This window comes from Suricata suricatta, chromosome 10 (genome assembly GCF_006229205.1).
Source record: "Suricata suricatta isolate VVHF042 chromosome 10, meerkat_22Aug2017_6uvM2_HiC, whole genome shotgun sequence".
Taxonomy (NCBI): Eukaryota; Metazoa; Chordata; class Mammalia; order Carnivora; family Herpestidae; genus Suricata; species Suricata suricatta.
In genome coordinates this window covers 11,270,483-11,294,114 of record NC_043709.1, presented here as the reverse complement: position 1 = coordinate 11,294,114, position 23,632 = coordinate 11,270,483, and the positions used below count along the sequence as shown (strand labels likewise).

Here is a 23,632-nt window from a genome sequence, read left to right as displayed (position 1 = left end):
TGGGAAACGGGGTGCATTCTGGGGCTCGGCGCGCCAAGAGCGAGGGGCCGGGGAGCGGGCCATGCACTGGGGAGACGTATCCGGGTCTCTTCTCCTCACACCACACCAGGGAAATTATACCAGGCGTGGAGCAGCCGCGAGCAGACACTTCCAGACAGGCACCGCCAGACCCCCGCCTGTGGGGCTGATGCAGCAGCGCGTGGATGTCTTAGCAAAGAGGCGAGGGGCACTCAAAGAATGACACTCATTTAAACAAAAACACGAATCCTCACAGAAAACCAAGCACCAGGGAAGGCCAGAAGGGGCTGGGTGCCATCAGTGAGTGGCACCAACCTCACAAACCAGGGCTCTGGCACCCCTTCTCGCTTACAGATTTTCATCCTCACAATCCCAGTGTGTCAAACCGGAACATGTGTGCGTGCGCACCCATGCACGCGTGCGCGCGCACACACACACACACACGCGCGCCTTAAAGCCCGCGCTGCTGACGGACTGGCGCAGGGCTGGGCCACTCCCCGGTCACGACAGCACACGTCCCATCAGGAAACAGCATCAGGCTTGGGGAAAAGCACTGACCTGAGAACGCAGGCTCCAGCTCTGCCACTAGCAAGCGCTCTGAGAACGTATGACCACAGCTTTGCGTCCTCTAACCCGAGACTCGGTTTCTCCATCAGCAGAATGAGGGCAATGTGACGACATCCAGCCCTGACTCTCAAAGGGGCCCCGAGGGCCAACCAGATGCCCCATCCTGTATTCTTGTCTCAGCGAAGTGGCAGACGTGCCACCGCAGCCGGGATACTGCGACCAGCGATTTCAATTTATCCTCTCAACCAGACTGAAGGTTCAGGCGCAGCAGAAAGCTAGCCACAACCTTTCTGGAACACAAACTAGGTTTGGGGACTTGGAGTCCTGGTCCAGATCATCCCTTTTATGAAGGTCAGACTCTCTGATCCTTGAACGTTAAACCAGGAAAAGAAAGCAAAAGCAAGCAACGGGGCAACGGTGAAGTCACCTGGCACATCCTTGCCTCCGAGCCCGATGCTGGGAAGGACGAGCACGGACGGCAGCTGCTATTACTGCCGGCCAACAGAGCGGGCCCTGAAAGATGGGTGTTCTCTCCACTGAACAAACCGTACGGTCAGAAACACCCTTCCAACTGCCGGCACGCGACAAACCGGCAGCTCCTCAGAGAGGGCTCTCCGGGGACCCGGGGCTGCGGCAACCAAGGGAAATGTACCCAGATCAGATCGGCGACGGCCACTCCGGGTCCACGGGAGGTATTGTGGGGCGCGGCGGCTCCGGCCGACACACGAGCTCTGCACAATGAGCTCCCTGAGGCCGCACGTGGCCAGGTCGGAGGAGCGGCCGTGCTGCTGTCACCGCCCAGGAGGCCGCGGGTGCCGCGCATCCCACCTCCCCGTGCCTTTCGCTGTGGCTCTCAGCCGAGAGCAGGGAGGTGGTGTTCACGGGAGCTGCCCATTCCCTCCGTTTTAAGTCCGGAGCAAGAAGTCTCGGGTTTGTCCCCTTCTCTTTACCTTTCCCTCCCCCACATAAACTCGTGAGTGAGGTGTGGGCTGTCCACACAATGGAGCATTACTTAACGACAGAAAAGAACGGACATCGCATTGTGGAGGAGCTCGGGAAACCTACTAAGGGAAAGAAGCCGGACACAATTGGATCACACGCTGTACTGGATCCATTTTACACGGAACACCCAGAACAGGCACGTCTGCAGAGACAGAAAGTAGACGAGTGGCTGCCCGGGGGACAGAGGGATTGGGAAATGATGGCCTAGGGGCACACAGTTTCTTTTGAGAGCAAAGATAATGCTCTAAAACTGATCATGGTGGTGGTTGCACAACTCTGTGCACACTTGGCATGGATGGACTGCGTAGTGTCAAGTTATATGCAATAATCACCGCCTCCTTTAAGGAGGGAACTGTAACGAGGGAGATGGGAGACTCTGGCCACCCGTTTCAGAACACCGGCCCTCGCTCCTTCCTACCAACGAACTGCTCATTTTGCTATCCAGCCCCCGCCCCACTGCAGAGGCGGATGGATAACTGGATGGCAGCTTTGCTTGGGGTCTTAAAGTCCCCCTCTGCTCTGTCTGGACTCTTTTTTTGTTTTGTTTTTACTTATTTTTGAGAGACAGAGACAGACAGTGCAAGCAGGGGAGGGTCAGAGAGAGAGGGAAATACAGAATCTGAAGCAGGCTCCAGGCTCTGAGCCAGCTGTCATCACGGAGCCCGATGCGGGTCTCAAACCCATGAACCATGAGATCATGACCTAAGCCGAAGTTGAATGCTTAACCAACTGAGCCACCCAGGTGCCTCTCTGTCTGGACTTTAGTGTCCTTCCTTCCACACCTAGCTTCCCTGTCCCTGCAAAGGTAGCAAACCACCCCCACCCCTGCAACCCCTCCCCCGGCCAGTGCCTCCACAGCAGCAGTGGCTGATGACCAGCAACACCACAAGAAGGAACATGGAAGCACAGGTTTGGGAATTTCAACAAATCTGGGTTCCAGTCAAAGGGCGTAACCATGTGCCTCTGCCTCATTCTCCGTTTCCACTTCTGCAAAATGGGGACGCACTACCTAACGCATCTAATGCAGGCAGTGGTTATACAAGTTAAATGGGAAAGTCTATGTAAATGACTAATATGATGCCTGGCTCACAGCAGGTACTCAAAAAACAATAACTGTGATTTATAGATATCTCATGCCCCGCTTTTTCACGCTGTCTTCCAACAGGGCAGCCTCTCTATCAAAAAGGCAGCAGAAAAAGCAGGCCTTCGGTGCCATCAAATTGTCGTCTTTCTCACTTTGTTCTAACCCATCCCACACACAGATCCCTAGTCCACTCCAAATCCTTCTGAACTTTTTACTTCAATTTTTTTTCCTGTTTCTGGACTCACCTTAACCTCAACCCTCAGGCTTGGTATTGCCCCTTCAGCTCTACACTCCCTCCTCAACCACAATTTGTATTTACTGCCTTCCTGTAATATGTAAGCCACTCAGAGCACAGCACCCAGTGTCCCATTCCTCCTAAAAGCCTACCATGGCATCAAAACAACTTGAGATGAACCTCAGAAAAAATTAGGATGGACACTTATAATGGAACCCTAGGCAGCCACGAAAACTGTTGCTATAAAAAAATAGCTAATGGCAGGGCGCCTGGGTGGCTCAGTTGGTTCAGCGACCAATGCTTGATTTCAGCTGAGGTCAGGATCTCAGGCCTCATGAGTTTGAGCCCCGTGTCAGGCTCCATGTTGATGGTGCAGAGCCTGCTTGGGATTCTCTCTCCCTCCCTCTGTCTCTGCCCCTCCCCACTCCCAAAATAAATAAATAAACTTTAAAAGGTATTTACAATAGAGTGGGAAGGATCTGGAAGCAGCCTACAGAAGTCTACACAGCATGATGACATTTAGTCATTTTAAATGTGTGTAGATGCAAATGTGTGTATATGCAAATACAGCTGCACAGAAACAAGATTAGACCAACAGTGAAAAGATAAAGTTAAATATGTTAAGGCAGTTTTTATTTTATTCTTTTGGAGTTTTCTCAACTTTCCTTGATGAATGTGTATTACTTTTTTATTTATTTTTTTAATGTTTTTTATTTATTTTTGAGAGACAGAAACAGCACGAGCAGGGGAGAGTCAGAGAGAGAGAGGGAGACGCAGAATCTGAAGCAGGCTCCAGGCTCTGAGCTAGCTGTCAGCACAGAGCCCGATGCAGGGCTTGAACCCCTGAACTGTGAGATCATGACCTGAGCCGGAGTCAGTCGCTTAACTGACAGCCACCCAGGCGCCCCGAATGTGTACTACTTGTAAGAAAAACATTTTAGGGATTTTTTAAAATGAATTTAAACAATATAACATCTCTTCACATTTTCTTTGCAGACACCATAGCACTGCTCTGGGGTTAGACCAGGATTCACATCCCTAATCTACAACTTATTATACACTTGAAACCTTATAGGCTTGGGGTTCCCATGTGGAAAATGGCGATGATGGCCAACATCCTAGCAGAATCTTCAGGAAGTCTCAGGCTGTGGTTCTCAGGCTTGAGTGTGCATCAGAGTCACCTGGAGAGCCTGCTGAACTGGAAGGCTAGGCCCCCTGCCCGGAGTTTCTGCTTCGGTAGGTCTGAGGGAGGGGGCAGACCACAAATCTGAATAAGTTCCCAGGTGATGCTGAGGCTGCTGGTCTGCAAAAACCAGAGGCCAAAGTCTCCTTTCAGTAGGGCTCCTTCAGGACTATGTGCTTCCTGGAGACTGAATCACATCTGAACCTGATACTGCACATTCACCCAAAAGCCCAGACTTTACCACTTGTGTGAATTCACTCCAAGACATGGAAAGAACTGGTATTCCACTTAAGGCGAAAGCAAATAATAATTATTATGACTGCATGTAGAATATGTGACTTTCGCATGGGACAAAGGTCTGAGAATGTGGGCACAGATGAAACACACTGTGAGAGACAGACACACGGTCCACCAGTCACAAAGCGCTTGCTTTGCTCTGAGTGCCCTCTGTTGACAAAAACAGACATAGCCGCTTGCTCTGCTGCTCTCTCCCTTTTTTCCTCCCACCCCAGGAGAGCCAAGAGTCCTCCAAGTGTGCCTCAGGTTCAGGGGGAACAGGTTTCCAGTTAGGGATTTTTTCCTAAGCCCTTACATAGGACATTCTTCCTCCGATGTCCCCCTCACTGTGCATCTGCAGCTCATCTCCAAGCAGGTTAACTAGCTCAGGATGGCAGAACAGAAGTGAACCGTGCTGACAGTCACGTATGTGGAATTTCAATCACGGTTGTCTTTCACTTCCGAAATGCCTAGCATTAGCACAGTGGAAATAAAACGGTTCGGTAAATACTCCCTGATACAACGTGAAACCCACTACAATGTACAATAATTAAAAATATATATATTGGGGGCACTTGGGTGGCTCAGTCAGTTGAGCATCAGGCTTTGGTTCAGGTCATGATCTCACGGTTCATGGGTTCAAGCCCTGCATCAGGTTCTGTGCTGACAGCTAGCTCAGAGCCTGGAGCCTGCTTCAGATTCTGTATCTCCCTCTCTCTCTGACGCTCCCCTGCTCACGCTGTCTCTCAAAAATAAATAAGACATTAGAAAAAATTTTAAAAATATATATATAGGCTGTTGAGGAACTTAAAGAGTTTCTATAGATGAAAACTGTCTAGTAGCACCATTCCAGACAACTAAAAGCAGAATGGGGGCGCCTGGGCAGCTCAGTCAGTTAAGCATCCAACTTCGGCTCAGGTCATGATCTCACGGTTCATGAGCCTGGGCCCCACATCAGGCTCTGCTGTCAGCACAGAGGCTGCTTTGAATCCTCTGTCTCCTTCTCTCTCTTCCCCTCCCCCCACCCCGTTTATTCTCTCTCTCTCAAAAATAAAGTAAACATTAAAAAAAAAGTCAGGGTGCCTAGGTGTCTCAGGTGGTTAAGCATCTAAATTCAGCTCAGGTCATGATCTCACAGTTCGTGAGTTCGAGGCCTACCCCGGCATCAGGCTCTGTGCTGACAGCTCAGAGCCTGAAGCCTGGAGCTTCGGATTCTGTCTCCCTCTCCCTGCCCCTCCCCCGTTCATGCTCTGTCTCTCTCAAAAATAAATAAACATTAAAAAAAAAATAGAATGAGAGCATGTCAGAGTGGGCCAAGAGCTCAGATATTATGGTCTCCAACTTCCTCATTTACACAGGGAAACTGAAGGCCCAAAGAAGAAAAGTGACATATCCAAAGTCAAAATCAGTGACAATGCCAGTTTCCTGACTCCCTCATGGCTCATCGTGTTCCCACCATACCTCACGCAGGCATTAGCGAGGGGAGGACAGCTACCTAGTTTTCTAGTTTTAGCCACACGGTAGGCGCTGAAGCAGGCAGGGAGCCTGGGATGATCCCTGACAGGAATGGGAGAGGAAAACTGCACTTACCACCGACAAGATGTGTAAATAAGGAGTCGGCAAGCTACGGTCCACGCAACTTGGGTCTACACAACCCGCACACAGACCATGACAAATGGTTTTCATGGGTTTTTCAATGGGTGGAGAGAAAAATCAAATGCAGCATATTTCACGACATGTGGAAATTACGTGGAATTCAGAGCCCACAGATACAGCTTTATGAGGTCGCAGCCCCACTCATTCACTTACAGGCCGCCTATGGCAGCGCGCAGGTGACGGAGGCAGAGCTGAGGCTGCGACAGGGGCCACACGGCCCCAATCCCGCAGGATGTGCTCTCGGGTCCTGCGCCAAAAATGGCTATCCATCCCTGTTCTAAAGTGTCGATAAACGTCACTTTATCAGATGAAACGTCACCAAGATCAGATGAAAATGGACAGGAAAGTGATCTGTAAAGGATACAGGACTATAGAAATATAAGGCAGAATTATCACCCCCTCAGAATAGGGCTGGGGAGGGGACCAGTAGGCAAGTAACATTTGCTACCGACTAAAGAAAAATCAACCATGCGAATAAAACGTAGAACACAAACAAACATTCAATTAAAAGTAGATATGGAAAAGACATGTGCTCAGTGGAAATATAAACTTTTAAATCTAATACATTTACATTTAAAACCCAAAATTTACCAATGATCAACTACAAAGCCTGGGGCAATGACTTAAATCTCTTTGAGCCCTGGTTTCCCCACCTGCAAACAGGAGGAATAAAATGCTCCTTGCTAAAGGCTTTACACAGGCCTTGACACACAATCAGTGTTCGATTCCTGTTAGCCCTTTTCCTGGGAACCCCCACTTGTTACTCTAAAATTAAGCCACACCTGCCCGAAATAATGCCTGGGCTCCCTGTACTGGGAACAAAACAGCCGAATTAACGAGCTCAAAGCATCTTTAGCTTAGATGAGTCTATGATCCACACGACACCACAAAGCTTCGAGAGGACAGGCTGAAAGTACTCTAAGGAACAATGAAAGATCCCAAGAATAAGAGATACACAGGCAGTCCCCAGGTGAAAAGTTCCACTAACTCAATAAGGATGTTCACTGAGCAGTCTAAGAGCCTTCTGCAGCTCCGCAAAGTGGCAGACTTACGTTTAATATCCAACTTGACCAAAACCTTAAACTTGGAAGAGGCACTCTCTTGCTGGAGATCAGATACCTACCTTCTTCAGTATTAATTTTTTATATAGCTCTGGCAAAGCAAAGGTAAAACACCTAATGAAAGCCTGAACGACGTTTGTTTTTGTTTTGTTTTGTTTTGCCTTCCACAGGAAAAAGTCCCAACAGAGTAAGTCTCTATAGTTCAAGGAGGCTAAAGAGAAGTTTACTTTTTAATTTATCCCTTTACCAAATTCTTACTGAGAACTCACTCTGAGCCAAGTATTTGAGAATATCAACAAGTATGACAGGGACATCTGGGTGACTCGGTTGGTTAAGCTGCCAACTCTTGATCCCAGATCAGGTCATGATCCCAACAGTTCGTGGGATCAAGTCCCGCATCAGGCTCTGCATTGACAGCACAGACCCTGCTTGAGATTCATTCTCTCTCACTCTCTCTCTGCCCCTACCCTGCTCGCGCGCTCTCTCTCTCTCCCCTTCTCTCTCAAAATAAATAAATAAACATTTTAAAAAAGTGCTTTACCCACAGTGGCCTGAGGTGATCTCTGAAAATGGTTTGCTATCACTTGACCTGGAAAACTGGACAAAATCATGCAAATCAAGAGGTTTACATCTCTATGTTCACTTTAAGAACACATGTGAAACTGCCCCGGCCATCAGGGGTATGCATATCCGAAAAGCCACCAAGTACCTGAAAGATGTCACTTTGCACAAGCAATGTGTTCCACTCTGTCACTACAATGGTGGAGCTGGTAGGTGTGCCCAGGCCAGCAGCGGGGCTGGACACAGCGACGGTGGCCCAAAGAGAGGGCTGACTTTTTACTGCACCTGCTTAAAAATGCTGAGAGCAATGCTGAACCTACAGGTTTAGATGGAGATTCTCTGGTCAGTGAGCACATCCAGGGAACCAAGCGCCCAAGACGCGGCATAGAACTTGCAGGGTTCATGGTCGATTAACTCTACACGAGCCCTCCCTGCCCTGCTGAGCTGACCCTTCCTGAAAAAGAGCAGACTGTTCCTAAACCAGAGGAGGAAGTTGCACAGAAGAAAAAAGCCCAGAAGAAACCAAAAAAACAAAAACTTATGGCCTGGGAGTAAATACTGCATAAAATAAATGCAAATAAAAGTAAGTAAATAAATAAATAAATAAGAATTAAAGAAAAAAGTATGACAGGGTCCTTTTTCTCACAGATTATGGGTCATCATAAAATAACAGGCATGATAAAATGCTATTACTAAGTGGAAATAATGTGTCTTGGGAGCTCAGTGGGCATTGAGTCTATTCCCAAATAAGTGCATCATGCAAGACTTCATGGAGGAGACAGCCTTTGAAGTGGGGCTTAAATGGTGGTAAACGGGTGCCTGGGTGGCTCAGTCGGTTAAGTGTCCAACTCTTGGGGCGCCAGTTTTAAAAAAATTTAAAAAATAAATGATAATAGGGGCACCAAGGTGGCTCAGTCAGTTAAGTGTCCGACTTCAGCTCAGGTCATGATCTCATGGTTCGTGAGTTTGAGCCCCACACCTGGCTCTGTGCTGACAGCTCAGACTGGAGCCTGTTTCGGATTCTGTATCTCCCTGTCTCCCTTCCTCCCTCCCTCTCTCAGCCCCTCTCTGGCTCACACTGTCTCACTCTCAAAAATAAATAAACATTAAAAAAAATTTTGTTTAATAAAAAATAAAAAATATAAATGATAGTAAAGGATGGTATTTAAACACAAAATGCCATAGGTAAGTAAATCAGAATTAAAACCCACATCTGGTTTCAAAGCTACACTACCCCATCCTGTAGTGTGCTAGAACACAGAGTACCTTACACAAGAGAGAAGGAACAAGACTGGGGCCCAATCACGGCATTCACTTCACGGCATTCACTTCACAGCATCCACTGAGGAGTTTTCAACATATAAAAGTTAAACAGAATAGGGGCACCCGAGTGGCTCAGTCGGTTGAGCATCCAACTTTAGCTCAGGTCATGATATCACGGTTCGTGGGTCCGAGCCCCGCATCAGTGAAGCTCAGAGCCGGGAGCCTGCTTCAGATTGTGTCTTCCCCTCTCTCTACCCCCCACATGATCATGCTCTGTCTCTCTCTGTCTGTCAATGATAAACAAACGTTCAAAAAATTAAAAAAAAAATAAGTTAAACAGAATAATGCTACCCCGGTCAGATGAGAGCTGTGCCTTTGTTTAAGAGTATGATTACACAGAATTTACTGAAATTTTCTGGTGGCACGAAATTTTCTAACACAAAGACCTTGATTCTCCAGCGTTTCTAAATGAACCCTAAATTGGCTCAGTATAATGGCAGAAGCTAATGCTATCAAGAAAATTAAAATATTTAATCTATAACTGAAACACGTAACCATACTGGCCACCAACTATGGGGCCTCTTGTTTTATCTTATACTTAACTAGTTGGTTTCATTCTAAACCATCTGCCACTGGTTGTCCGTTGAAGAACAAAGGGTTCATGAGTTCTATCATGTTTCGTAAAAGTAACTCACAAAACAGCAGCCAACTCCGGCTGCCTATGCCTAGTAACCACTCTGCTGTTCTAAATAACCCTAGAGACGAATTACCTGATTCTGAAAACTGCTACCAAGGAAATTTATAAATAGTCCCAATGATTAATAATCTTTAGTCAGATCATTCTTTTTGAAGGCCATATTAAACTTCTCATTACGACACAGATCAATTGGCTACCTACACAGTATTAGGCCAGTCTACTGGAAAGCGAGCAGTGAAGTTATAATCCCTCCATTTGCAAAATAATAAGGATTTGGGTCAAGACACCCAAACTGTTCTGACAGCCTAAAATCCCAGCAAGCTCCAACTGAGTCAAAATAAGCAAACCATGACTGCCAGGATGTGACAAAGCCACGTACAGAAGAGGGTGAGAAGACAAGCCAGCCTTCACTTCTTCGCTCCTGGCTCGCGTCACTGGCCCACCCGCAGACCCAGAGCAGCAGGGCTGGGCTCAGACGTAAGAAGTTAAGTGATAAAAATGCCCACCGTTTCCACAAGGAAGCCTGAAACTGCCAAGAACCACAAAATCAGACTCAGTAGAGCCCAGGGACAGGAAGAGACTTTCTATCTACGTGGAAAACAGAAGGTACAGGCAGTGAAACATCACATCAACCAATAAGTCGCTCTTGACCTTTGACATTTTTTAAAATTTAACGCTTACAAAAGTAAGTACCATCCTCTTCGCTTTCACTGATGAGGACACGGAGCCTTGGAGAAGTTTTATACTTTGTTCACAGTCTTCACCGAACTTCCCAAACTCCCTTGATTCGAAACTTACAGAAATGTTCGTGCAGATGGCGTGTTCGAGGAGTTCAAATGATTAGAGGCAAGAACAAAAGGTTTCATACATCACGGTTAAATTACGACCAGGGATCTTAAAGGAGACTTAGGAGTCTGCTGAGAGCAGGAGAAATATTGCAAGGGAAAGGCACTGGGAAGAAATAAATATCCAGGACAGAGATGTGAAGGGCTCTGAGGGGCCCCACAGACTAGAAGAAATACATGCAAGGGACAAACAGCGAGCATGTCAGCTGTAGAGGACCGTGAACATCTGGTGCAGTCTGGCCAGAGTCCGTTCCAGTCACGACAGTCTGAGAACTGACCCCCTCTTTCTCCTGATGCTGCCAAGACCCGTAATGAGTTAGGTAAACAAACTACACAGGCTTCACTCCCCTCACACAGGCATATTACTCTTGGAAATAAGGCAAAGCTATGATCCTGAACTAGAATGTCAAACCTATAGCCAGAATTCATTTTACATGGTGAATTTTTTAAAAAATTTAAAAAGGAGAAAGACTTAATTCAGAGACTGTGAGAACCAAATATTCCCTTATAAAGCTTCCCTAAGGCCTCTTTCCCATAAAACTAGTGAGAACAATGATTTAATGACCCTATTCACGCCAGGAAATGTATGTATGTTATCTCTAATCCTGCAACAACGTTTCACACTGGATACTAACTGGTCCTATGACACAGATGAAGAAACTGAGGCTCACAGAAGGAGAAGACCTGCCCAGGGTCAGAGAACCCGCAGCGGCAGAGCGGACGGTTAAGCCCAAAGCCAGGCTGCGGTTTGTACGTGTGCGTCCAGAGGGGTTTCCATGGACTAGCCTTACACAGGAGCTACGATGTCTTGGTTAAAGAAGGAAAAAGAGCCCACGGACATGGCTGCTCCTTTACCGTATCGTGTCCCTCAGGACACGCAGAGGGCTCCACAGCTGCTCGTCACGACACGAGGAGCTTTCTTGCCCGAACGTGCCCGCCACGAACACTCTGGAGAAGCCCAGGTCGGCCAAACACAAAGCCGCTGTAAGCCTGTCGGTCCTCATTGGAGCCACCACGAGGACACAACGGACAGTCAAATGCCTGTTTCCATGGTCTCTTCCCTAGGATAGCTCCATAGAGTTTATCCGAATTTAGCACATAAGGATGAAAACACAGTTTTGTTTTACTGGGAGGAGGGGAAGGAGTTGTCCTGCAAAATCTCACAAAGAACGTATATCCAGAATATATAAAGAACTCCTACAACTCGTTAAGAAGATAAATGAACCAAATAAAAAGTGGGCAAAAGGCCTGTAGAGATATCTCAACAAGAACGACCTAGGAATGGCTAATAAGCCAACGAGAAGGTAACTCTACCTCTTTCAGTATTAGGAAATGCAAATGAAAACCGCAATGAGCTACCAATGCATATGCAATATAATCAAAAAGGTGGATAAAACCAAGCCACTTTGGAAAATAGTGCGGTAGTTTCTTAAAGTTGAGCATGAGCCTACCATAAAATCCAGCGAATCCACTCCTAGAAATGTGCCCACGAGAAACTGAAGCATATGGCCACACTAAGACTTCCATGCAAAGGTGCATAACAGCACAAATACCTATCACCCGGTAAACAGACTGACAGAATGTGGTCCATCCATACAGAAGAGTACCATTCAGCAACAGAAAGGAATGATACAGTGATACGCGCTACAATGTGCATAAACCTTAGAAACATTATGCTAAGTGACCGAAGTCACACACAAAAGACCACCCAGGGGTGCCTGGGTGGCTCAGTTGGTTGGGCGCTCGACTCTGGCTCAGGTGATGTTCTCGCGGGTAGTGAGTTCAAGCCTCACGTTGGGCTCTGTGCTGACAGCTCCAAGCCTGGAGCCTGCTTCAGATCCCATGCTTCCTCTCTGTCTGCCCTTCCCCTGCTAGCACTCTGTCTCTCTGTCTCTCTGTCTCTCTCTCAAAAATAAATAAAAATTTAAAAAAATTAAAAAACACAAGATCACACAAACATCATACGATCCCATGTACATGAAATGTCCCGAAATGACAGACAGCAGGCTGGCAGCCACCTGGGACAGGGGTGAGAGCGAGGACCACCTGCAAGAGACATTTAAGAGAATGGGTGTGGGGGTGGAGGGGGCAACATTCTCCAACCATACAACGGCCATGATGGTGCAGCGCTATAATCTGTGTGAGCTCCCCAAATAAGTATAAGTATGCTTACAGTAAATGACTTTTGTCATATGGAAATTATATCTCAATAATGTTTTTTAAGTGCTTACTAAGTATGTATACACACACACACACACAGCCATTACACATATGTATGTATTTTCTATACACACCTATGTATACATTTGGTAACTCCAGGGGCAAAGGGAAAGTATTTAAGAAAGTGACTATAATCATATTTTATGATTCGGCTATTCTTAGTCACAATAATGTAATTATTATGTAATCATGAATCAGGAATAAACACTGTTTTTTCTAAATGGTTTTATTAGAAGGAAGGAGACAATATCTAAAAAACTGTTAATATCTCCTCTCCCACATTAGGCTGCCAAAACATAGTGTCTAAAATTGGTAAATGAAGAAAGAGCAGAATAAGCATGTTATTTAGACACCTGGCAGTCAGCAGCAGACAAAGTGAAATGGTCTCTCCCAGAAGGAAAAAAATCTTATGAACCATTTGCAGAATGAAATGACCTAAAACGCAAGAGCACGTCTGCAGCAGATTACATGGTCCGAGGAAAATGCTGGCCCTCCGGACGCTGCAGCATGTCCCAGCCCTCCCTCCACTAGGGGGTGTGAGGCCACACCGCCGAAGGCCTCGCACGGATGGCGACCTGATGCCAGACACTGGGGAGAAGCAACCATTTTATAATACACCTCGCGTGAAGGCCGGCAGTGGGCTCTGTACAACCTAGCAGAAAGGAAAAAAGCAATTTCGCACGTAATTTACAAGCCAAGCGGAATATTTTCATTAGAAGGGGTGACAGTAAGAAAATTATTATAAATTGTGAGATACGGAAGGGGTATGAAACAACTTACTTCTCAACCAGTCGTTTTAATCTAATCTCGGGGCGGGGGGGGGGGGGCGGTAATATTCAACAAATAAGTCCTAGTTAGAACTGATATTAAAACCAGCAAATAATAAAGTCGTCGCCTAGACAGTTCTAAGGCTGCTTTTCTTGCTGTTGTTCCTCCTAAAATTTAATTCTTCATAGCAGCCAGAGAGTTGGTTTTAAAAATGTAAAATAAATCACGTCACTTCCCTGCCTAAAACCTTTCAAAACCGTCGACATTCAACAAGAAAATTTTCATTTATGCATTCAACAAATATTTATTGGTCTCCTCCCACACGTCAGGCTCTGCTCTAAGCAAAGTCACAGCTTGCACAGCACATTTTAGTGGGAGAGAGACACAATACAGTATGCGCACTAGATAACTTAGGATGACGGCGACAGATCTGAAGACGGTCAGCTTGTGCATCTGGAGATCTTTAGCCTGGCGTGGTTGGGGAAGACTCCTCCTCCGAGTAAATTTTGTACCTGTGACCTGCATCAGAAGAAAGTGAGCCTCTGGGGGAAGCGTACTGCATGTGTGAAGGTGGAGGAGACAGTGACGCCACGCTGAAGCCGGGATCAAGCTTGTTCAGGAATGCCCGGGGAGGCCAAGGCCAAGTGTACCTCAGAGAGCTTCCGGAGACGGAACTACAGGGGCAGGCAGTAGGCTCACGTGAGAATACTCCCCGTAGCCATACAATGGGATCTTACTCAACCAAAGAAAGGAATGAAGTATTAACATGTGCTACATGGATGAACCTTGAAAACATTAAGCTCAGTGAAAGAAGCCAGTCACAAAAGAACAGATGTTATATGATTCCATTTCAATGAAATATCCAGAACAGGCAAATCCACAGAGACAAAAAGCAGATGAGTGGTTGGAGGGAAATGGGGCACAGGGAAGTCATTGCTAAAATACATGGATTTCTTTAAGGTTGCACTTGATTTTTTTAATGTTTATTTATCTTTGAGTGAGAGAGAGAGAGAGAGAGAGAGAGAGAGAGAGAGAGAGACAGAGACAGAGCACGAGCGGGAGAGGGGAAGAGAAAGAGGGAGACACAGAATCCGAAAGCAGGCTCCAGGCTCTGAGCTGTCAGCACAGAACTTGTCAACAAGAGCTCCGACTCAAGAACCGCGAGATCACGACCTGAAACAAAGACGGATGCCTAACCGACTGAGCCACCCAGATGCCCCTATGGTTGCTTTCTTAAGAACAACAATCATTAGAATTTTGTTTTACAAAACTACAGATTGCAATCTATTAGTGGGCCCAGGAAATCAATTTTGCTCAATCAATTGCTGGTCACAATCAACAATTTTTTAAAAAATTTTTTAATGGTTTTTATTTATTTTGGAGAGACAGAGACAGTAGTGCGAGCAGGGGAGGATCAGAGAGAGAGGGAGATACAGAATCTGAAGCAGGCTCCAGGCCCTGAGCTGTCAGCACAGAGCCCTATGCGAGGCTCGAACCCACAACCGTGAGATAATGACCTGAGCCGAAGGCGGACGCTTAACTGACTGAGCCACACAGGCGCCCCAACAATTTTTTTAATAGAATGGGAAATATACAGTAATTACAATACAGTAAGGGTAAGTACTATTTGGAAGACTAAGTTCCGTGTGTGCAAACGTGTGCTGGGTCATGATGTAAAAGATACTGCTTTACGCGTGGTTCCTGTCTTTAAAAGCAGCGCTGAGCTGGAACCTGAACACTCTCCCCACGTCCTCTGTTCCAATTCTCCCCGAGGGAGGAAGGGCAGCCACCATTTCTTGGGCACGAAACCAAATGAGTATGACGGAAAATGTGTTTGCTATTGTCCACAGCTCCCGATACATGCCTAAAAGCCCTAAAAGTTCATTTATAAAAACTTCTACTAAAATAAAGTTCATTCCAGGGATAAAAGGAAAAACTGGTTAGGAAAAGGAAATGTTTTTAAATTCTTAAGAAAGAAAATACTTTTGAAAATAAATCCCCTAGATCATTTTTAATCTATCCTCTAAGTTAAAAGTATGCATGCCAGTCCCAATTGAAATCCCTAACGGTCAAAGTCACATCTGCCAACTTAAACATCCCCTTCGGCCCTCCCCCACTTTGTTTCTGTGAATCACCTGAACACGTCCATGTAGTGGCTTTTCAACAGAATTTTAGAAAATCAAAGGAAAATAATTTTAGTGAGCCACCGACTAGCATTTTAAAAATAAAATAAAGAGCCTAGCGCCATGACATTTTTTCTTTATATTTACAAAATACAAAATACTATATAAATACAAAAAGAAAAACTGTGGATCATAAACTGTTTTTGCAAATATGACAAGACGAAAACTTGACAGAAATAAGTTATTCAAGGGACCTCTAGGTCACATGAAGCCTTTCCACGCGGTCACATTCCCCAATGATTCCATAATAATCTCATCACACTAGCAAGAGAACATCCCCATTCAGGGAACGGAAAACACTGACAGAACACAAAAGGGAAACAGAAGACATGGAGGCGGAAAATCCAGGGCGCAAGTCCACTTCTGCCACCTCCCTTCTATGTGACATTGGGAAATCCATCTAAAAATCTCCACACTGGGGGCGCCTGGGTGACTCAGTCAGTTAGCTTCTGACTCTTGATCTCTGCTCAGGTCATGATCTCACATCATGATCTCACAATTATGAGATTATGATGGTTTTAAAAATGAAAAAGAAAAAAACGGGGCATCTGGGTGACTCAGTCAGTTAAGCATCTGACTTTGGCTCCAGTCATGATCTCGTTTGTGGGTTCGAGCCCTGCATCGGGCTCTGTGCTGACAGCTTGGACCCTGGAGCCTGCTTCGGATTCTGTGTCTCCCTCTCCCCTGCTCATGCTCTGTCTCTATGTTAAAAATAAATTAAAAAAAAAAAAGATTATGACGGGCTCTGCACTGGGCACAGAGGCTGCCTGGGTGGCTCAGTTGGTCAAGCATCAGCCTTCGTTCGGTTCAGGTCAAGATCTCACAGTTCGTAAGTTCGAGCCCTACGCCGGACTCTCTATTAGCAGTGTAGAGTCCGCATGGGATCCTGTCTCCCTCTCTCTCTCTGCCCGCCCCCATAGCTTAGTCTCTCTCTCTCAAAATCAATAAACTTAAAAAAAAAAAAAGGATACTCTCTCCCTCTGCCCGTCTCCCATACACGCCCAAGCACATGCTCACTCGCTCTCTCAAAGATAATTTTTTTTTCAATTTTTTAATCTCTGCACTGGTTTCCTTATCTGTACAGATAATGAAGCCCAACCTACCTAGCGAAGCTACTGAGAAGATCAAAACTCAGCAAACATGGAACCACACTGGAAAGCACTTTACAACATTAGTTTTCATAACATTTTAATACTGTCAGTTCCATACTTGACTCAACAACTAAATCCAACCAAGCGTCCATATTCTCACCTCACAAGTGACCTTGGCAAGGTTTCATTCCTGCACAGTTTACGTGGGAGGCAATGCACTGCACTGTGATCCCAAACCCCGATCACATCACTGAAGAGGACATTTGCTTGAGTTCTTCAATTTTTTTTAGGTTTGTTTATTTATTTATTTAGAGAGAGAGCATGTGTGTGCACCAGTAGGGGAGGGACAGAGAGAGAGAGAGAGAGAGAGAAAATCCCAAGCAGGCCCTGCCTGAGCTGTCAGCCCAGAAACCGACACAGGGCTCCCTCTCATGAACCGTGAGATCAGGACCTGAGCCAAGATCAAGAGTCAGACACTAAACTGACTGAGCCACCCGGTGCCCCTATGGTTCTTCAATTACACCTAAGGTGGCTACACAACCCACTCACCCCAGTTTGCATGCGCTGTTTCCACATAAGCAACGCTCTTCACTCTCAAAGGTGCCCCAACTGGAATGATGACTTCTATGGTCACCCCAATGTAGCAGACATAAAGTTGTGGCACCGAGAGGTGGCAAGGGGCTGGGCTTGGGACTCCTGCTGTGCTCTCCAGGAGCCCCCTGAAAGCGGTCCTAAATAAACAGTGGTAGCAAAACAGGGAGCTTGCTGGGCAGAACTACGGCCCTCCTATCTACAAACCCTGGAGCTAATACCACCATGTTCCCGCACTGAAAAGCAGCTCAACAAGGTCCTCCAGACTTCATCAACACTCAACTAAGCACCTGCACATATACCTCAACCACAAAGAAACAGCTAGGAATCTAAGCCACTTTCTCGAACCGTCAACCCGAACTGCCATGGCCTCAGATGCGACCCTCAGTCAGGCTTTCTGAGCTGGTTTTCACTTTGCAGACGTGGACCATGTCCGTCTCCTCCACTTCCACGCAGAGAGCTCATAGGTGGGCACTGGGTGGGGGGGGGAGGTGCTGGGGACGGCTTTATGGGCGTACTGGGCTGTCACCCCATAAAACTTGCTACCTGGGAAAGGAGGCTGAGGTAACCGCACATAAACAAGCACAACCTCTACCAGGTAGCAGGTGGTGTTTTCCCTTCCTTTCCTGCACAGGTTTCCAGTTCAAACGTGTTGGCGGGCGCTTACATAACACCCTGAGAAAGGCCACTGAACACGGAGACGCTGGCATGCCTAGTGCTAAGGAACCCAGGGGCACTAACCCTGACGTACAGGGGTCACGTACTTCTAGATCTGTGGCTGAGCTTCCAGAGGCCTACGAAGCCCCCAAAAGACAAATGAGGCATGGGCGTGAGCAGGTACGCATGCACACGGCCACATTCTTCCCTTTGTGAGCAGTAATCCCCGGCATGGAGGAAAGGTCCCGCACAGGGAGAAGAAAAGTTCAGTTCTTTTGTAGCAACTAACTTGTGTGGTTTCCTTGCATAAGTCACTTTATCTCTGGGTGCCTCATTTTCCTGCTTTATTTCAAAAGGTGACTGTGAGGACGAAGGGAGGAAACACGGAAGACTGTGTTCTAGATCAGGATTGTAATTTTCTCTTTTAAAATCTCCATGAGATGCTGATTTAAAAACATCCTGTCTGGGGACAGGTTCCTATCTGTTTAGAAAGCAACAGCAAAAGAATAAGGAAGGCAAATAAAGACACACAATTAAAATCCACCTTCCCGTTGCCCCCCTGGCACCTGGATTTGCTGAGCCAAACCACTCTGGGGAGATGTAAGGAGCGCAAGTTCAGTTTCTGCCCAGCTCAGGCTATTTAGTGACCAGTGTGGCACACTGATACATGCCTCCCAAATCTCAGCGCACAAAGTGAGGGTTCACAAGGTTAGGCGCATTAATTAGCGGGACTCATTTGGATTCTGCATTCATCAAATACAACAAGCAGCCATTCAATATTTGCCTGTTTGCACTGCTCTAAGATCTCTAACTCAAAGATCCAGTCAGAGAACAAAATAAAGCCCAAGAAAATAAACTAAAATAAACCTGTCACCATCAGAACGTGCCTGAAAGTAAATTAGCAGCTTTAAACTATGGCAAAAGGGTCTGCACAGGCCTACAGCAGAGACTGTGTGAGTAAGGAGTGCGCAAGTTACAGGAGTGCATTCCGACCGCAAGAGAAAGGACAAATAAAGGAGTTCCAAGCAACGAGACTTCTGCGCTTTTAACAAACTCCTCTTCATTCCTTCTGCTTAGTTTCTTATTGATCTGTAATCCCCAGGGGAAGAACACAGCATTATACAGTACCTTTCAGATCCTTTTAAACTCAGTACGCCTATGCCCACACTTTACTTCAATTAGTCTTACCTTCCTACATCTAAAATAAGCCTATCTCCAAAATAAGCAACATTTTATAAATAAGTAAACATACGCATTGGTGGGCCAGAGTAGATAGAGACTGCCCATGATCCTTTGTGTTTCAAAGGTCCTGGTGAAACGCACAGGAGGACACAGAACGTGTCACTCCTTTAAAGCAGCCCCCAGGACTGCAGTACTCTGCAAAGCAGCATCGCCTGTAGGTATTTCTAACTAGGTGAAGGACTAAACACACGCTCAGGCCCTTAGTCAGAGTCTCTGGGGGCTGGATCTCTAGGCGGTAGTACTTTTTCTGATAGACGGCCAAGATCTAGAACTGCTGTCACAGGGCATAAAGTCCACAGCTTGTTAAAAGAGCTCCAGACCGGACCCAAACCAGAGAGAAAGAAAAAAATCCTCTATATTCTTTAGACTTGAGGGGCGCTTGGGAGGCTCAGTCGGCTGGATGTCCAACTCTTGATTTTGGCTCAGGTCACGATCCCAGGGACATGGGGGTGCCTCTGTGCTGAGCATGGAGCCTGCTTCTCTCCCTCCCTCTGCCGCTCTCCCCTGTTCGTGCTCTCTCTCTCAAAATAATAAAAACAAAAAATAAATTTAAAAAAAAGATTTGAAGTAAATGTATCTTTTAACAAAAGCTTCCTTAGGGACAAACTTCAATTTCAACAGTGAGATCTCGCTGGGAGATAAACATGGAGATGAACAACACTCCCCCCCCCCCCCCGTTTCTCCCTTCCCTACCTGGGGCCATTCTGATGCCAACCCAGCACCCACATGTGCAAGCAAGTGGGGGAGGGGCAGAGAGAGGGACAGAGAATCCCAAGCAGGCTCTGCACTGTCGGCACCGAGTCCAACGCAGGGCTCGATCCCACGAACCATGAGATCATGACCTGATCTGGTATCAGGAGTCAGACACTTAACTGGCTGAGCCCCCGGGGTGCTCCAAGGAGGTTACATCTCAGAGGGCAGGCATCTCAGGCCACAGCATTTCCCCGGGGCACCTTGACGTGTTCCTCTACCCTAACTCAACTTCTGCCTCATCTGCTCAAGGCTTTCCAACAGCAGAAGGACACGGAAGGCAATCTATACACTCACCTAAGCTGCCCAGAGGACATCTCACAGGGCGCAGGGCTGCTCTAACCCACACGAGGGCCTGGGCTTTTTTCCAATCCTCCTCCCAATGTAACAAAGAAACGCAGAAACTTCCCTCTCTCAAGCCAGCCTTCCTGATTAAAACCATAAGGCTGAATTCCCCCAGGAAGAAGAATGGAATTTTTTTATTGCAGATTATTGCAAGGACTCAAAAAATATCTGTGCAGGCAGGAGCTAAGCGGCAGAGAATTAAGAGACAAGCCCACCACTTAGAATTACAAGACAGAAAACCAGGTTTCAAAATTACTGTAACAGCCTGGAGAAGAAAAAAACAAAAGCAGTTATGTCTGTGCCTGCCTGATTTTTTTCCCCTGTAACATCCACAATTTCAGGAACATGATTACAATTCTTTTAGGATTAAAAAAATGTCTTTTATTTGTATCTCTAAATGTAAATTCACTGTTGAAACTAACCATGTCAGTCTCCAAAATACTTTCCGGAAATGGTCTCTACCAGAGCACCCTTAGAACAAACACACACATGAACACACACGAACACACACACACACACACACACACACACACACACACACACACACACCATCTGAGTTATAAACAGCAGATACTAACCTGGCCGTCCCGTGCTGGGAATCCATGATAACCTGGAGTCAGAGGCTCGTTCTAAGAGAAAAAGAAGAAAATCAAACTATAAGACAAAAGAAAATGTTTAAGAATCATCAAAATCATCCAAACTGGTCAAATCTAAATTCCTGCAACAGTTCCGAAGATGTCCTATCACTATCTTCCACTCTAACCATGGCCCTGCCAGCCAGCACCCTCTACAATAGCAAAAACTAAGCCAAACAAATAAATCGTATTTGCTTCAAAACACTACTCGTGAACACTGTTTTCCTCCGTGTACAGCTAAGTCTGCTCCCTTTTCAGTACACCTCAAACAGGGAGCCACTGAGATGTGGGGCAAATCAACTCCTAGCTCCACTTCCCTGGCCCTTAACCACTAAAGGCCACCAGCAATCCTGAACACTAGGACAACCCAAAATGCCCACACATTTCCAGAAGTCTCCTGGCTTAACAGTACCACCCCTACTGAGAACCACCTCTTGGCCTGGAAGTTTTAGCCACGCCCCCCTATCAATATGCGTTCCTTCAGCTCTTTGAACCCTACATCAAATCGCTTCCTCTCTCACCCTGTATCACTCCAGGGATCCAAGTGACTCCGACCATGTACATATTAAAATGTATGTAGGCTATTTGTACAATTTCCTTTTCATATTATGTATGACAATCTTACTTTTGCAAAAGTATATCATATTGAGTGTCTCACCTTCACGTTAACCACTAAATCAAAATCCTTGAAGGCAAGAATGATAGTCAATAAAAGCTATGCAAACCCTACTAGTATAAGGTCATATGGTATGAGCACTTGTTCATGGCTTGGCCCATTCAGTGACTTAGTCAACATACACTGAACACCTAATATTTTCTAAGTACCGTTATATGTACATGTATAGATGATGATTCATAGTCATCAGTAAGAAAGATAAGTAACACAAGGCCCTTGTCTTCAAGTGAACTTTTAAATGGGGAGAGAAACGCGGGCACATAAAAGTATAAATGAGAACATGCTTTTGTAATTTGTTTCAGTGTGCTCAACACGGCTACCCGGAAGATATTCACCCTTCATCTTCCATCCATTTAGACTTTCATTCCGACTGACAGATTAACAAGGTACGAATTTTCACGGATGGGACCTTCATTATGGCAAGAGGGCACTTTCCAACCAATGGTCCACCTGCTTTGATTAGATCCTTGCCTCTGATAATCAAATACCCGCACTGTTTTCAAAACCATGAAAGCCAGGCGCCAACAAAAGCTCGCTGCAGAGACGCCGTGCCTGTCCGTCGCAGTCTGCCTGCAATCTAGCACAGCGTCTAACACGCGGTGGGCACACAAAACCATGAAGAAACACATACATGGAACTCAATAAGCAAGGCTATCTTGCCATCCGTCACTGATTCAATCACAGACAATCCAGGCTCTCCTTTTGGATTCCTAGTCTCTATTTTGGACGTTTATAAATGAAGTCTCCGCAGAGAAAGCACACCAAAGATAATAGCCTTGAAAAATCATAGGTACCAAAATAATCCTGAGGAGGAAGAGTAAAGCTGAGGGACTCATGTCTCCGACTTCAAAGCTTCCTGCAAGGCTATAAGCATCAACATAGTGCTACTCGCCTAAGGAACAGACCTACCGATCAATGGGCTACACCCCTTAAAACTATAATGAACTGGTTTTTGAAGAGGACGCCAAGAAAATCAAAGAAGGAAAGAACACTCCAACGAACGGTGAAACAAATGGATACCCACATGTAAAAGAATGAAGTTAAACGCTATCTCATACCATACAGAAAACTAACTCAAAACAGATCACAGACCTACAACTAGAAAACTCTTAGAAGGAAACACAGAAGTAAATCTTCATGACTTCTGGTTAGGCAACAGCTTCTTCAGTACGACACCAAAAACATAAGTGACAAAGGAAACAACAGATGAATTGGCTTCAACAAAATAAAAAACTTCTGGGACTCAAAGGATACCATCAATTCTGGGAATTTCCTGCCTAACATAGTGATGATAGTTAGTAATACTAGTGTTATGTACTTGAGAGATGCAGGATTCCTGAGAGGCTCAGGTGGTTAAGCATCCAACTCTTGGTTTGGCTCAGGTCATGTTCTCACAGTTTGGGAGATGGAGCCCCGCTTTGGCTCGTGCTGACAGCGGGGAACCCAATTGGGATATTCTCTCTCCCCTTCTCTCTCTGCCCCCCCACTACAACTCAACTTTAAAAAAGAAAAAGAAGGGGTGCCAGGGTGGACTCAACTGCTGAAGAAAAAGAAGGAGTGCCTGGGTAGTTCAGCCAGTTAAGCGTCCAACATCAGCTCAGGTCATGATCTCATCGTTCTTGAGTTCAAGGTCGGCATCGGGCTCTCTGCTGTCAGTGCAGACCCCTGTTTCAGATCTTCTCTCTCCCTCTCTCTCTGACCCTCCCGCCTTCTCAAAAATAAATAAATGTTAAAATAAAAAAAGTTCCCAAAAAAGTAGGTCTTAAATGTTCTCACCATAAAAAATAAATGGCAATTCTGTGACATGAGGCAGGTGTTAGCTAACGCTGTGCTGGTAGTCACTTCCCAATATATACATGCACCAAATCTAAACCTGTACACCTCCAACTTCTACACAGTTGTAGGTCAACTATACCTCAATAATCTGAAGGGACTCCATCAAGTAAATGAAAAGACAACTCACAGAATGGGAGTAAATACTGCAAGCCATATGCCTAATAAGAGGCCTGTACTCAGAACACATAAA

General features: G+C 46.0%; 1 protein-coding gene across 12 annotated transcripts in view; it reads right to left on the bottom strand.

Moving 5' to 3' along the window:
* The window catches only part of RBFOX2 (RNA binding fox-1 homolog 2), a 275,300-nt gene that overhangs the window by 169,131 nt on the left and 82,537 nt on the right, over positions 1 to 23,632 (bottom strand). For all 12 annotated transcript variants that reach the window (XM_029953601.1, XM_029953603.1, XM_029953608.1 and 9 more), the window contains exon 2: positions 20,874 to 20,924. In XM_029953601.1, the coding sequence (XP_029809461.1) occupies positions 20,874 to 20,924 (51 nt within the window). The remainder of the gene's footprint in view (positions 1 to 20,873; positions 20,925 to 23,632) is intronic.